This window comes from Gekko japonicus, unplaced genomic scaffold (assembly GCF_001447785.1).
Source record: "Gekko japonicus isolate JY-2015 unplaced genomic scaffold, Gekko_japonicus_V1.1 scaffold3547, whole genome shotgun sequence".
Lineage (NCBI taxonomy): Eukaryota > Metazoa > Chordata > Lepidosauria > Squamata > Gekkonidae > Gekko > Gekko japonicus.
This window is the reverse complement of record NW_015165929.1, coordinates 1-16,656: the sequence shown is the minus strand read 5'-3', so window position 1 is coordinate 16,656 and position 16,656 is coordinate 1. Positions and strand designations below refer to the sequence as shown.

Sequence of the window (16,656 nt, the reverse complement as noted above, 5' to 3'; positions counted from 1 at the left end):
CTTGCTGGGCAGCCTGGGGACTGTCACAAACGCTCAGCCTGGCCTTGCTGTGAAAGGAGGGAGGAGGGAAGTCTGGATTCTATCCACGTCTCAATAAACCTTCTATCCTTTGAACGACTGTTGTTGGGATCTGATCTCTCCAGGGGTCCACGGTTCCCATCCCTTCCACGGAACCTGTCCCCCCCCCCCAGCTGATCTTAGCAGCAGGCCAGGAGCCTTCTGGGGGAGGGTCTGAAAATCCTCGCGGGCCTGAAAAACGAAGGACATCCTGTGTGTTATGACTTTTGATTTGCCAGGCAACTCAAGCAAGTATTTTATTTAGATTATAACTCTTGCCAGATGCCGTTCCGATGATCCTGTGTGAGCACATGAACTAATGCTTTCACCAAGGTGGGATTGTGGCTCCCGTAACCAACTTATAATTCTTTGTAATTACGTTTACTTGACTTGATATACATGCATCAATGAAAAGTTCTTCATTGCGTTACTCTGTAACAGAGACACAGTATAAAATGCTGTCTCAGTAGTATTTAACTCCATCTAGACCAAGTAAGTCCTCATCTGGATGGCCCAGGGCTAGCCTGGTCTCATTAGATCTCAGAAACTAAGCAAGGTCAGCCCTGGTCCGTCCTTGGATGGGAGACCACCAAGGAGGTCCAGGATTGCTATGCAAAGGCAGGCAACGGATTTGTTTAATGGAAAGGTGTTGGTCTTCAATCATATTTGAGCCACTGAAGGTGGCCACAAATGATTACTGAATCATTTGGATGGTATCCGTGAAGAAACTACAAAAGAATTATGAACCTGGAACTTTTAGAAGTAGCTAAGACTGTCCAAGCAGGTTGGTGGACATGGAAATGATTAAAGACTTGGCATAAATAAATTAACTTCTAAAGTTCTTTTCACCGAAAATGAACTTTAAAAAAGGGGAGGTGCCAACTTTGCTAGCTATGTTCCTTTCTTACAAACCTCTCCATTTTAGTCTCTTGAGGTAGCGACAGGGATGGCCCACAGCAAAAATTTGATGCTGCGGGTGCACTTAATCCAGAGGGAAGTAATGGGAAAGAACTGGCGTTGCTGCTGTAGCTACTGTATCTGAAGTTGCCAGAAGAACACAGATCAGAAATAATCAGAAGGAAAATAGAAAGCAGCCTGTTAATAAACACATCAACAAACATGCGGTCCCCATGAATAAGTTATACATTTGCAGAGCTTTAAAATCTGAGAAATGTTCTATACAATAGAGTTCTATCCAGCAAAGAACTGACTGGTCAGTTCAAGTCATTACGATTAACACAGCTCTGTCCTAGTATTTTTGGCCAAGAACACTGGAAGGGCAGCTGGCTAAATTGCCTCTGAGAGTCCTGAGTCAACACCTAGAGACCCTCAGCCCTTCAGTGCCCCTCGCTCCCCGACCCACAACCTTCAATCCTCTTCCCCGCCAATTCTCTTCCTGCAGAGGCCCTCCTGTCTCTACACCCCGTATGTAATTTTGCCCCAGCTTTATCTTCAATGTATTTTATCTATATTGTAAGCTGCCTTGAGATCCATGAGGAATAAAAGTCTTGTTATGCTGTACTGAAGCGCTTGATAGCTACTGGTTGAAAGAGAATTCTTAGAGCGTTAGTTCTGACTTGGATTTTGATCTCCACAATGGAAGGGAGACGTGGCTTTGAAAAAGAGGATGGAAACATGTTTATATGCCTCGGATACATGTCGTCACATAACTTCCAGTTGCTGATTTGTTATGTAAATTTGTCCTAAGGAGAACTTTGGAACTAGTAGTGTTACACTGGCTGCGATCACACACACACACACAAACACACACACACACACACACCAAAGAGTCCACTTTCAATCCACTTTCAGTGCACTTTCAACGGGATATTGCCAGTTCCCACAGTAAAGTCCAGTTGGAAAGTGAACTGAAAGTGGATTGAAACTGGATTATTTATAGCTCATGACTTGCATTTTGAGAGTTTAAGAACTTTATGTGTTACATCGTAACTCTGGTTTGGCACTTTGAAAAACGGGTAGCCATTTCAAGGGCTCTGTTTGGCTTCCCCCACTTTCAAGCAGGAAGAAGCCAAAGGGAGCACTGAAAGGGCTTCCCGCCCTTTAAAGTGAACAGCTAAGCAGTGGAGCAGCCAGTCAGCTGCTCGCTTTAAAGGGCTGGCAGCTCCCCCCCTTCCTCCCCAGGGGAGGGGGAGGAGACCTCAACCAGTGAGGGCAGTGGAGGCTTGGCTTTGTATCTTTTCCCCCCGGCGACAGAGGGAGCCAGGTGGGCCAGGGTGCTACACAGTGACCGCCCGGGGGAGGGTGGGGCCAACCCAGGAGGACCCCTGCACGGAGCTAAATGAGCTCTTCGCTGAGGAGGGGGGGGGGATCAGTGCACCAGTGCAGGCTGGTGCACATTAGTGGGAACCTGGATACATCTAATATTGCGCTACGCAGTTCCAAGGTTAGGATGCAGCGTTGACAGCCCCAAATTCTCTTCTCTTCCCTCCACCCGTTTTCTCTCCTTTTGCCTTGGGAAAGGAGGCTGGAGGCCGGCCAGGGGGGAGGCTGCAGTCTTTCTTTGGGGTCGCTACCAACAGGTACTAGGGACAAACCCTGCTGAAGGCTGTCTCCCCCCCCCTTCCCCGGTGCATCCCCTTCCCCTCCCTCCAGAGCCCGGCAGTGGTGACGAGCGAATGCGCAATAGAGCACAATAAGGAGACTCCTCCTTCTGTCCTGCCTCACTTGCAGTGGGGCTGAGTCTGTCCCCTTTCCCCTCCGGCCCTCCCCACCCACTGGCTCTCTCTCGGCTTGCCAGAAGGCCGGGATGGAGAGAGACAAGCTCACTGCCTTCACCCGCTCCATGCCCAGTTCACCCTTTGCCTGCTGTTGTGTGCCAAGGGGCCAAATCTGTGAGCCAAGGGGCCAAAACTTGTGGGTGAACACATGGCTGCTCAGCTTAGTGGGAACACTGCTCCATACACCTGAAGATAACTTTAAAAGGGGATTAGATAGATTCATGGAGGATAAGTATGTCAACGGCTACTAGCCATGGCGACTGAGGCAAACCTTCACTTTCAGATGCAATAGTCCTCTGAATCCTAGAGCCAGGAGGCAACATCTGGGGAAGGCCTCATCCTCTGTGTCCTGTTGTTGGCCCTCCAGAGGAACTGACTGGCCACTGTGTGAGGCAGGATGCTGGACTAGATGGACCACTGGCCTGATCCAGCAGGGCTCTTCTGATGTTCTTATCTACATCTACATTTGACAGAAATAATCTGTACAGAAGATGAGAAATAGATATTGCTGGTGATGAAGAGTTATGTTCTCCTGGGAATGTGTCTGGCACAGCCAGTTTTCTGAACTGCTTTAATAAACAGGTTTCATAGGCTTACCTCACTTACTTGGACCACAAGATCCGTGTTGTGTGTGTGTGTGTGTGTGTGTGTGTGTGTGTGTGATGCAACACAAATGCATAAGTCAACAGCATAAGTCAACGGGTGCTCAGCTCTCCCAGAGCTGTCTAGAAAGCCCTGGCTGCTGTTTGTGGCAGAATTCATGCAGGAGTACCCTTCTGGGCATAATTTCCAGGTGAGGCCTGGCAATCTCCCAGAATTACAACCAGTCTCCAGACTACAGAGATCAGTTCCCCCCTGGAGAAAATGGCTGCTTTCTGACAGTGGACTCTGTATGACATTATACCCTGCTGAAATCCCTCCCCAAACCCTGCCCTCCCCGAGTTCTAGCCCCGTTTGGAATTTCCCAACCTGGAGTTGGCAAACCTAATTTCCGTATATCATTTTCTGAAACTAATTTCTAGTTATCTTCATGCAGAAACAGGTGTTTTCAGGTGACAAGGATGGTGCTGGTTAGAAGCCTGTCCTTTAATGGACCATCAAAGGCTCAGGAATACTGGACCGTGCGGCAGGAAAGGAATGCAAGGCCTAAGGAAACTGAATGCTGAAGCTCAGGGGAGAAAGCCATGCAATGGCAACGTGGTACATTCAATAGTATTCCATGGCAAGAAAAGAAGAATAAATAAATGAATAAGAATCACCCACCTAGAAGAGGGAAAAGAGCGGAAATTAATAGGATCGAAGGAGTCAGTACATTTGTTCACATGCATGTATTCAGGACTGCAGAAGAAAGCAAGAAAGAAACACACGCGTATGAACTGTACCAAAAGGACAGCAGAGATGAAACATGCATAGAAGATGCATGAATCACACGTGTACACACATGCTGGGTTTCATTGTGGTCAACATTGTCATGGGTTACAAAAATATTTCAAGAGTGTAATGCATAATTTGGAACTCAAAACTGTACTCAGGAAGAGGGAGTTAAGCAGGAAGGAGGACAGAAATGTGGGATGGGCTTCTCAAATCCTGTCAAAGAGGATGCCTGTATAGAATGCCACACCAGAGTCCCATGTTCTATGTCCAGGGGGTTTCCCATGAACACCTGAAGCGACCTAACACTGAATCAGACCTTTTGGTCCATGACGGCCAGTGCTGTCTATTAAGACTGGCAGCGGCTCTCCAGGGTCTCAGGCAGAGGTCTTTCACAGCATCTATCACCTGATCCTTTCAACTGGAGATGTGGTGTGTGTGTGTGTGGCTGAACCTGGGACCTTCTGCATGCTCCCCCACTGAGTCATGGCCCCTCCCTCCCCTACGGGAGAGCATTCAGTCTAGGAATCGTCTGTCTGCATTCTGAAATGGTACAGCCTAGGAATGGGTTCCAATATGATAAGCAGTTTGGCCAGTGGACCTAAGAACTGAGGTCTGTAATTCCACATCTTTCCATTCAGACAAAACTAGAATGAGATTTTATTCAATATAAGCAGACCTCTGCAGTTCGAAGCCTGCAGATGTTTGCAGAGAGCAAAACAAAACCATTTAGCTCTGTCAGACTTCAGATTGAGCTGCAGGGAGTGGAATGCCTTCCATAATCACTGCATGGGAGGAATGGACATTGTTTCACCAAACGCTTGCTAAAGCAGAGAGGCGAGGGTCCCATAACAGGACACCATCTCCTCTCCTGACAGAGATACAGTGAGGGGGGTATGTTTCTATTGCCCACCAGTTGCACTTAAAAAATATGTTTCCTGGGTGGATTAGAAGGCATCGGGATGAGGTGGGCACATCTCTGTGCCCACATTCCAGTACCCTTCAGATCCAGGGTGGAGAGAGTTTGTTTTTATTCTAGATGGATTTGAGATATTTACTCTGGGGATGCTGAGAGGTCTCTTCATGGCAGTGGGAGACGTCTCTAGTTCACAGAAGGGCTGATTAGAATAACAACAACTCTGAGTTGGACCGAAGGAACAAAGCAAGGATGGATTTTTTTTACAGCGACCCCTACCCTTTGTTTCTGGGATACACTTTGTGTGAAACCCCACAGATGTGGAGGAAGGACCCAAATCGCTTGGTTCAATGAAATCATTTCAGCAAGATCTCTCTCTGTCTGTAATGATGGTGCTCTTCACTGAGAGCACAAATGGTCAAGCATGGCTGTTATCATTTCAAACTGGAGATGAGACACTGCATGTTTGAATGGACACTGATATTACACTGGCTGTCCAGTCACACGATTCAAAGGGCTGGTACTTCCTTACTTGGCCTGGGACCAGGGCCCCCGAAGAACTGTCTGTTACTGTACTGTCTTGCCCACCACTTAAAGCCTGCCTCTTGGTCTCTGTTACGTGTGCCCTGCCTGGGTGGCTACCAGAGATGGCATTTTTGGCATTTTCTGCAGTGGCCTCTTGCTCTTGCAGTGCCCTCCTCCTAAGGCTCACCTGGTGCCTATTTTACTGTCTTTTAGGCACCAGGTCAAAACATACTTTTACCCAGGCTTTTAAGGGTTTTATCTTTCCCAAAGTTTTACGGTCTGCTTCTGCACAGAGGTCTGTTTTATGGAAAGTTTTATATTTTTTTTTCTTCCCCCCCCCCCCCCCCAGCCTTTACTCGTAAGCTGCCTCAAGCAGCTCTCTAGACAGGCACCACAGAAATTTCCTAAATAAATATTGTGGAATTCTCCTGTCCATGTAAAACTAGCATGTCAGGGTTAGTCTCGTTTTCTCCCCTGGCATTCTAATTTTTCAACATGCAAGGAGTTTTTATATGTAGGGACATTCTAAAAAACAACCCCACTAGATGTCTGAAATGGTGGAGGCTTGCAGGGGTTGGATTTTAATTTTTTAAAATATATTTGTGCAGTGTCTGTGTTTTGCGGTTAGTATTGTTTTGAACACTGGCATGCCTCCAGAGATGAAAAATAGCTAAGAATGCCAAACCTAACAGTTCTTTCTTACAAAATGTCTTTCCCCCTCCTATTGTAGAGTTGGATTCCATAGATCTGTTCTACAAGGGGATGCTTTTCCCTTGGGTGGAAAGAGTCCTGTGTTACAAAAGGGCTATTTCTGCCTGAAGAATGCGTCTCCTAGATCTGTAGGAGCCAACCTGATGTCTTTATCCTATTACTTTTCGTAGGAGATTGGGATACAAATTCATAAAATAGAAGCATTATGCAGATATAGGGCTTTCCCCACATTCTCATTTTCCTGTTTCTCTGGGTTTCCACCCCCTGTTCCACATGTGTTTTGCTCCCTATAGTGGTCGATTCAATATTACATCACTTTATGTCTGGCATAAAAAGTTACAGGGAGATAAGCCGGACATAAAGAGATGTAATATTGAACTGACCACTAGGGGGAGCAAAACACATGCAGAACAGACCCCCCACCGAGAATGCGGAAAAGCCCTTAATCATACGTAATGCACATTGAAGGGGCTGAGACTGTGGTGTCCCAGGCAACCCCACCCCCATGGTGCAACTATGCTACTTCCCTCTTGCCTGATATCCCTGCACTGCATTCACAGTGCACTGCATTCACAGCTGCCAGATGGACCCTATGCAGCTTCAGATGGCGGTGCGGGATCCAAGGCCCCCTGGCTGTTCGTTGGATGAGCTGGTGGAGGACTGGCATGACCGGCTCTCCTCAGCCATCAACGAGATTGCCCCCAGGCATCCTCTCCGCAGTCGTTCTAGGCGGGCGCCCTGGTATACACAGGAGTTGCGCCAGCTGAAGCGAGAACTGAGACAACTAGAGAGACGGTGGCGTCGCGCTCGCGATGAGGCATCAAGAACATCCTATAGGACGCTTATGAAATCCTATGAGATGGCAGTCAAGGCCGCAAAGAGAGATTTCTATGCAACCATGATTGCATCTGCTAGCTCACGCCCGGCCCAATTATTTAGTACAATTCGGTCTTTGACAGCTCTGCCACAGGGCAGACAAAACGCTAGGGAATTGGATATTGGCTGTGAAGTCTTTGCGAGCTATTTTGCAGAGAAAGTCTTGGCGCTCCGCCGTGACCTTCCCGCCAAAATTGATACAGTGAGCGAACTTGAGGCCCCTTGCACGTATTTGGTGCCGGGTTTAGTGAGTTTTAACCCACTCAGCCTGGAGGAAGTTGACAGATTGCTCGTATCTGTATGTCCAACCACATGCGACCTTGATCCGTGCCCCTCCTGGCTCATTAAAGTGGGTCGCGAGGGGTTTCGAGGTGCCCTGAGGGAGATTGTCAACAAGTCCCTCTTGGAGGGACGGTTCCCTAGGGCACTCAAGGAAGCAATGGTCCGCCCTCTCTTGAAAAAACCATCTTTGGACCCGGCCAAATTGGCCAACTACCGGCCGGTGTCCAATTTGCCCTATTTGGGCAAACTCATTGAGAGGGCGGTGGCGACACAGCTACAGGGCTTTCTGGATGACGCTTCTGTCCTTGATCCCTTCCAATCCGGATGGAGACGGTACTGGTCGCTTTGACTGACAACCTCCGTAGGCATCTGGATCGTGGCGATGTGGCGGCACTGGTGCTGTTAGATCTGTCGGTCGCGTTTGACACAGTCGACCACCAGTTGCTAGCCCACCGCCTCGCCGATGTGGGGATTCAGGGGCTCGCCCTTCAATGGTTTGCCTCTTTTCTCCAAGGTCGGGGACAAAGGGTGGCGATAGGGGATCAGCGGTCCCAGAGGTGGCCCCTTGAATGTGGGGTGCCTCAGGGGGCGGTGCTGTCCCCGATGTTGTTTAACATCTACATGCACCCCCTTGCCCAGATTGTCCGGAGTTGTGGGCTTGGGTGTCATCAATATGCAGATGACACCCAGCTCTATCTGATGCTGGGCGGCCGGTCGGACTCCACCCCGGATGACCTTTATCGGGCGTTACAGGCTGTGGCTGGTTGGCTCAGACTGAGTCGGCTGAAACTAAACGAGGCAAAAACGGAGGTCCTGGGCCTGAGTCGGATAGGTTCGGGGTTGGGGCTCCCTCTCCTGACCTTCGACGGGGCGCCTTTGGTACCAGCGTCGGAGGTTAGGAGCTTGGGTGTGCTTCTGGACTCCACCTGAACGATGGTGGCCTTTTACCATCTTCGGCTGGCATGGCAGTTGGTTCCTTTCCTCGACAGAGATGACCTGGCCACAGTGATCCATGCGACGGTCACCTTGAGGCTAGACTACTGTAACGCAGCGCTGCACTGGCTGCCAATGGCGTACCGGATTCGCTTCAAAGTGCTGGTTTTAACCTTTAAAGCCCTATATGGTCAGGGTCCGGCTTACCTAAGGGACCGCCTCTCCCCTCATGTTCCCCCAAGGTCAGTACGGTTGGGGAATCAAAATCTCCTGGATATTCCAGGCCCCAGGAACATTAAGTTTGCAGTTACCAGGGCCAGGGCATTTTCGGTGGCGGCTCCTACCTGGTGGAATGAGATCATCCACCACCATCATCCGCCATCATTATTCCATCTGCACCCCCCCCCTTTCTTCTTAATTCCGCAAATTGACCGTCTCTGGAGCGGACAATACTGGGGGTGTGAGACGTTCCTGGCATATGACAGCGCTATAGGGACATATATTGTTGTTACTGTATATTATTATCATTACTGTTGTTGCTTAGCATAAGTTATCTTAGAACCCCATCTTGCATCTATAGTTAAATATCCTTGGAGCACCATGGAAGGAATTTTTAGTGAATTGTATTTATTGTATTTTATACTGTTTTGTGTTGTTTTATTGTTTTAACTTCGGCATTTATGCCCCTTGTGAGCCGCCCTGAGCCTTCAGGGAGGGCGGGATATAAATTTAAAAATAAATAAATACAAAAAATGTCATTGAGGCTTCTGTGCAAGGAGGCCAGTCTACCCAATCCATGCATAACAAAACTGTGGTGTGCAGAGGGGGCTTAAGTGTGCTGGTCTAGAAACTCCTATCCAAACGCAAAATTCAAGATGCAATCCTGCTCTCTCCTTTTTCACGGAATCTGAACATCTATGTAACTGAACAAACATGAAGCTGCCTTATACTGAATCAAAAGAGAAAAAAATGTGCAAGGCACCAGAGGTTAACATATTTATGAGCCAATCAATGATTGCAACACATATACGTGAAACCAGAAATAGTATAAAGGCATAAATGGTAATGCACAAAATTAATGAACAATGTACATGGACATCATCAGTAATGCACCAAAACCATCAGTTGTGTACAAAAAACTCAATACAGGAATGCTTTTTTTTCCGGCTAATATCCTGTTTCGAAATCTGACAGTGAGCTTGTGTGTGTAACTTGCAGTCAAATATAACCTTGTGGTATCGTGGCTTGCAGCCAACTTGAACAGAAAAGTCCTCTTTGTAGTCTGCAACCAATCTAAGCAAAAATGCCCTATATAGAATGCATGTTGTAGGTTACATTAATGGGGAAGTTGAAGAGTTTATCCTACATGCAATAAAAGTCAGCAACAAAATATACATAATCAATACATGACCCAGAAATCAACAATTAATGAGTGAAATAAAAATCTCACAAACCTGATTGAAAAACCTACAATAAGGTCATGAATTCAAGCACACACTTGAATGAAGAAATTGACCTGGTATAATGGCAAATCTGCAATAAAATGCACATAATCAATCAGTAAGTTTTCTAACCAGGTTTGGAATTTTTCTACTCATTATCTGTATTTGTTGCAATCATTGATTGGCTCATAAATATTTCTAACCTCTGGTGCCTGGCACATTTCCCCCCCTCTTCTTTATACTGAATCAGCCCATCTAGATCAGTACCGTCTATTCAGGCTGGCAGCAGCTCTCCAGGCTAATAAGATGCTCCACCACTCAGGAATGGTCCCTCTCCTAAAACACTTGGGTGCATGAACACCTGGAGCTGCCTTACACTGAATCAGACTATTGGTCCATCAAGGTCGGTAGTGTGTAGTCAAACTGGCAGCCGCTCTCCAGGGTCTCAGGCAGAGCTCTTTCACATTTCCTACTACCTGATCTTTAACTGGAGATGCATGGATTGAACCTGGGACCTTCTGCACGCTAAGCAGATGCCCTGCCATTGAGCCACAGCCCCTCCCCTAAAAAAACTTGAACACGTAACTCATGAAGCTGCCTGATACTGAATCAGACCATCAATCCACCAAGGTCAGTATTGTCTACTCAGACTGGCAGCCGCTCTCCAGGCTAAACAGATGCTTTAGCACACAGGAATAGGCCCCTAAAAAATTTGGACACATGACACATGAGGCTGAACCAGACCCTTGGTCCATCAAGGTGTCAGCTAGCTGCCATTTCTGTGTATTCTGCCCTTCCCTGTTCCCGCTTGCTTGCCGCTCAGCAGCTTGCAGTAAACATGCCAGGGAGACCGTGGGAGCTAGACGCCATGATCAGTCTGGCCTTGTGAGGTAGGGAGGGCTTGGGGTCCACATTTGGTGTGAATCTTTCTGCTCTCAGGAACAGACTACAACTCTCCCGCTCATTATGTAACCTCCCACTGGGAGTCTTCCCGCCCGCGTGCTCGGAGTTCATTTACTTAGCTAATTGCCTTGCCCAGCTATATGTATTGGGATGTTCCCGCCTTCTAGTTATTCCTAACAATAATCCTGTGGACATGGTACCAGTCTTGTACACTAATAAAGCATAACGCTCCTTAGGAAACGTGTGTGTGGAGAGTGACTTGCTGTGGAACCTGACACAAGGTCAGTCCTGTCTACTCAGACCGGCATTGGCTTCCCAGGGTCTCCTTTGGCATCACCACCTGGCACCTGGCCTTTTTAACTGGAGATGCCAGGGATTGAACCTGGGACCTCTGGCCTGCATAATTTGGAGATAAAATGGGTCAAATAAGGACAGGGTAAATCAAAGGACGGATTGACATGTGCGCAAAAATATTTCTCAAACAGTCTAATCCACTTATCTTGCAGATCTACAAAACTCTCAAGAAGAGCTACCTCTGTTCTCTTATCTTTTCTGGTTCCTTCTCTTTCCCAGCTGTGGAGGGCTCTTCGAGATCATAGGAGAAGAGGTGAAAGGGGCTATGAGGTACGTAAGGTAATTTTTCAACCGTTGGAGAGGACTTTGTAGCAGCCGACGAGGATGATGAGTTTTGTGAGCAGCTGATGGGTACAGATGAGGAGGGTGATGAGCGAAGAGGAAAATGATGCGAAGCGAATGGATCAGACACAGAGGATGAAGAACTGCTGGAAGGACTCTCTGCCCTAAAGCTCACAGGAGAAGGCCTCTCTTCTTGAGAAAGGACATTTGGAGAGGCCACCGGCTCTGAACTTTCTGGCTCATTTCCAGTCTCCTGCACTTCCGAGAGCCCACTGGAGATAAAAGGCACGTGAGAAGCAAAGGAAAGACAGGGCAGGGTAGGGAAGAAAAGGAAGTTACTGCGGCAGCTGTGAAGGACAGGTCACAATGAAAGCAAAGTACAAGAATTAACATAGGGAAAGCTGTATTTGCCAACAGGGTGCCTATGGGTGCCACGGTGCCCGCCAACACCTTTCCTGACTCCCACCAGGTGTTTTTAGAAAGTGGGCAGGCCACATGAGGTTCTTACCAATGCTCCCTCTAAGCTGTGGTGTCTGGTGAGCAAAAAGTCTAGTGAGCTATTGGCATTCAAGTTGTGAGCGAGCGATTTGGCTACTGCGTAAATTAGTTTGCTCTGGAGCCCTCCTTCCTGAGCTGAAACAAAAATGTGTGAGCTGGAGGCTAAAAAACTGTGAGCTAGCTCACACTAACTCGGCTTTGAGGGAACACTGATTAGCTATCGGAGATCTGATTGGCTGTGCCACAGCAGCCATTTTAGTGGCTGAGCTCACCATTCCAAAAGTGGCTGTAGGGTGGAAAAGGTTGGGGATCCTGCTCTTATCCACTTACACATTTCCTCAGAGGTCAAGGGAGACAGAAAGGGCTTTGGGGGAATCTCTTCTACATGGGACTCATCCCTATCACAGCAGGCTTTTGTCTCTCCGCTTAAAATCAGTTCAGAAATGAGTGCAGCTAGGCGAATGGGTCCTGACTGCCAGAGTCTGCCCCGGAATACAGGAAGGGTCCTCCCTTGGAGCCACGCATCACTCCTCTGCAGGACTCAGACTAAATGAGGAGGAACAACTGCGGGCTGGAAACGAGCTGCCAGAGGCTTCACGGTGAAGGGCAGATGCACAGGGATCAGGGTGATTGACGGATGCCAGAGAGGGGGAAAGTCTGGGGGGGGGGGAGTGCCCTCACGGGGCAGCAAAGCTCTTCCTCTGCAATATGGGCTTCTCCCAGTATCCCAGTTTGGTGTAGTGGTTAAGTGTGCGGACTCTAATCTGGGAGAACCGGGTTTGATTCCCCACTCCTCCACTTGCACCTGCTGATGTGACCTTGGGTCAGTCACAAGCTCTGGCACAGCTGTCCTTGAAAAAGAGCAGTTTGTGTCAGAGTTCTCTCAGCCCCACCCACCTCACAGGGTGTCTGTTGTGGGGAGGGGGGAGGGAATGGAGTTTGTAAGCCGCTCTGAGACTCCAAGTGAAGGGCGGGGTATAAATCCAATCTCTTCTTCTTCTTCTCTTCTATTGGGACCTGCTGATTCACTGCGTGGGATATTTTGCTGTAACCTGATGTTACCGTTTCAGAGGACAGTCCTCCAAGTCTTATAGGCAGAGAACCAATAATACAAATTGCTGAACTATTCTATTTGGAATTCAAAATATTTAAAAAACCCTCTTTGTTCAAGTAATTTAAAAAAATTGGAAGGTGTGCAGGAAAGAACCCCAGTTTAAATATTACAGGACAGCAAAATCAAACATTTGACCAATCCTTAAGAGGAGTGCTTTTTGCTTCTCATATATTTATTTGGTTTAAGATGCCAGAGGCCAACATCTTGTAATATAAACTGAAACACTTTGGGAAAAGAATAATGAAAGCTAGAACCTGTATTAACGTGTGCATGTTCATAGTGTACGTAACATTCATACACACAAGACAGACACATTTTCCTGTACCAAATTGATGCATTTTTAGTGAATAAATACATATTTTCTCCTAAAATATGAACAAGTAGAAATCATAAATTTTAATTTTGGCCTATCTGAATCAAGCCCGGTGTTTGCTAAAACTTTAAAAGTGGAAATTGGTCTACAAAAACTACAATGAGTGTTAGAAATAAGATGTAGGCATACTTCTATTATCCTCCTTAATTTAGGGCTTTCCCACATTCTCATTTTTGTTACTTGTGTGTCCCTGTCCCTCCCCCCCCCCGTTCTGCAGGTGTTTTGCTCCTTCTAGTGGTCAATTTGATATTATAGCAGCTTATTCCCCGCATATCTCTCTACAGATTGAAATTGCAGGTTTTCATGCCAGACATAAACTGATGTAATACTGAATCAACCACTAGAGGGAGCAAAACATGTGCAGAACAGGAAACACCCCCCCCCCAAGAAACAGGAACTTACAAGCAAGAAAAATGAGAATACACAAAATATCAGTATGTTGTCACAGCCCCCCTTTTTGTTTCTAGAGTTAAGGGAGTAGTTTTGTTCTGTTTTTTAGAATTTAGAATTATATATAAGAAGTGAAGTGAAGTGTTAGTGAAGACAATTTTTTAAAAATATATATATTTTAACAAGGAAATAACATAGAATTTAAAGGGCCATTAGCTACTACAGTGAGTGACATGCTCAGAACTTTCACTCTGAAGGTGCGGTTAGGAAGGGCTCGGTCCTGGTACCTGGCTTGGGCCTGCCTAGCAGCCTCTTCCTCCCTCTCATCCTCTGTATTGGGTTCTGTGATTGGTTGTTCCTCTTCCTCCTCTTCATACTCCTCCTCCTCTCTGGTATCAAACCAAGGGGAAAGAGGCACACAATTGTACAGAAAGACACAACATGGAAGAGAGAAATGAAATGAGAAGATATACCCAGAAACACACAATAATGGGTGAAAGCCAAGGGAAGAAAAGCACAGAAAATAGTTAAAACGGCAACACTTGGATGAAGTCTACTAGCAAATGGAAGTTTGCCTGTCAACTTTAAGTGCAGAATTAAATGAAGCAGTTGTTACAGAGACAATTCATAATGGCAGTGTGTGGGGCTCCCCCCCCCCCCCCCAAAGAATGACATTCAGTTTTCTTTCTGGCTTCTTTCTTCTGAAAGAATCTGTGGCCACCTCCACTTTGAACAAAGACCTCCATGGAACTCAAAGCCAGTCTTGTGCCTTTGCTGGTTTAAGATCAGGGTTGCATCCCCCCCCCATATATATTTAACCTGTATTTTATGTTTTACAGTATTTCTCTCCCACCCTTTGCAAAAAGTCTTCAAGGATAGATTTACCACAGAAATTGCATTTGTGTCCAGAGCCCATCGCAGCAGCCAAGCCAACAAAAAGCCACCACTGCGCCTGTGGAACTAATTCAGCAGAATAACAAAGGTTTTCCTTGGTACCAGATGACCTACAGAGATGGAGCAGAGCAAACATCTCTGGCAGGGGAATTCCCTAATCTTGATGCCGCTGCACAAAAGGCCCTGTCATGCATGACCACCCACCAAGCGGTATCCCCAACATGGTGCCTGTCCTCCACTCAGGCAACAGATCTGGTGTTGTCCATGGCAGCGCTAGGACTCTCCCAATATATAACGACCCCCACTCACCGGGCTGGGCACATGCTCGATTTGATCTTTGCGGCGGGAGTTACAGTGGACCAGATTACTGCCTTAGCAGTACCATGGTTGGACTACCTTGCTCTGAAAGCCCGTCTGAATGTCTCACTCCAACTGTGTTTGGGTGGCGAGCGTATTTTAGCTCATCCGCAGAGCCAAATGGACCCTATGCGGCTTCAGATGGCTCTGTGGGATCCAAGGCTCCCTGGCGGTTCATTAGATGAGCTTGTAGAGGATTGGCACAGCCGACTCTTGACATCCATCGACAAGATCGCTCCCCGACGTCCTCTGCGCCCCTGCTCTAAGCTCAGTCCCTGGTTCACCCAGGAATTGTGGCTTATGAAGTGGAGGCTAAGACAACTAGAGAGATGGTGGCAGTGTGCCTGCGACGAGGTCACAAGAGCTTCTTATGGGACGTTTATGAGATCCTATGAGATGGCTGTCAAAGCCATGAAGTGTGAATTCTATGTGGCCACGATTGCATCTGCGAGCTCATGCCCAGTCCAGTTCTTTAGAACAATTCGGTCTCTGACTGCCCTGCCATAAGGCAGGCCAAACGCTAAGGAATTGGACATAGGCTGCAAGGCCATTGCGAGCTACTTTGCAGATAAAGTCTTGTCACTCTGCCGTGACCTCCAGTGAACTCGAGGCTCAATGCATGTCTTCAAGTCAGATTATGGATCATTTCAGCCCACTCAGCCTAGAGGAAGTTGACAAACTGCTCCTGGCTGTATGCCCAACCAGATGCTGTCTTGATCCATGCCTGTCGTGGTTTATTAAAGCTGGCTGCGATGGGTTTCAAGGTGCCTAATTGAGATCAACAACTCCCTTACTGAGGGACTGTTCCCTAGGGCACTTAAAGAAGCAGTGGCCCACCCACTGTTGAAAAAACCTTCACTGGACCCGTCTGATTTGGCAAATTACCAGCCGGTCTCCAACTTACCCTATCTGGGCAAAATAATAGAAAGGGCTGTGGCAATTCAGCTTCAGGGCTTTCTGGATGATGCTTCCATTTTAGATCCCTTCCAGTCCAGCTTTCACCCAGGCCATGGGACAGAGACAGCACTGGTCGCCCTCACAGACAACCTCCAGAGGCATATCTGGATCGGGGTGGACTGGCAGGGCTGTTGCTGTTGGACCTGTTAGCAGCATTCGACACGGTCAACCATCAGTTACTGATCCACTATCTCACCGACATGGGACTTCAGGGGTCTGCCTTACAATGGCTTACCTCCTTACTCCGAGGTCGGGGACAAAGGGTGGCGCTAGGGGAACAGAGGCTCCCACTGAACTGTGAAGTGCCTCAAGGGGCAGTACTCTCCCCAGTGCTATTCAACATCTATATGCACCCCCCTTGCTCAGATTGCCCGGAGGATGGGCTGGGCTGTCACCAATATGCGGATGACACCAAGCTTTATCTGTTGTTGGGCAGCCAGTCTGACTCCAAACTGGAAGTTCTGGACCGGGCGTTACAAGCCGTGGCTTAGACTGAGCTGGCTGAAACTGAATACGATGAAGATGGAGGTCCTGTGCCTGAGCCGGGGTGGTCCGAGGGCAGGGATCCCACTCCTGACCTTCGATGGGGCACCACTGGTGCCAGCACCAGAGGTTAGGAGTTTGGGAGTGCTCCTGGGAGAGGTCCTGCCTGCTGAGGAGAGAACACAACCTTTCCTTTGGGT

At 47.7% G+C, this 16,656-nt stretch overlaps 1 protein-coding gene across 1 annotated transcript in view; it reads right to left on the bottom strand.

The window, feature by feature from the left end:
- FHOD3 (formin homology 2 domain containing 3) overlaps positions 1 to 14,154 on the bottom strand; it is a gene marked incomplete at its 5' end in the record, with an annotated part of 113,085 nt that extends 98,931 nt beyond the window's left edge. Inside the window, 2 exons of the mRNA XM_015411417.1 lie at positions 11,288 to 11,662; positions 14,053 to 14,154. Of these exons, the coding sequence (XP_015266903.1) occupies positions 11,288 to 11,662; positions 14,053 to 14,154 (477 nt within the window). The remainder of the gene's footprint in view (positions 1 to 11,287; positions 11,663 to 14,052) is intronic.
- Positions 14,155 to 16,656: the final 2,502 nt, after the last annotated feature.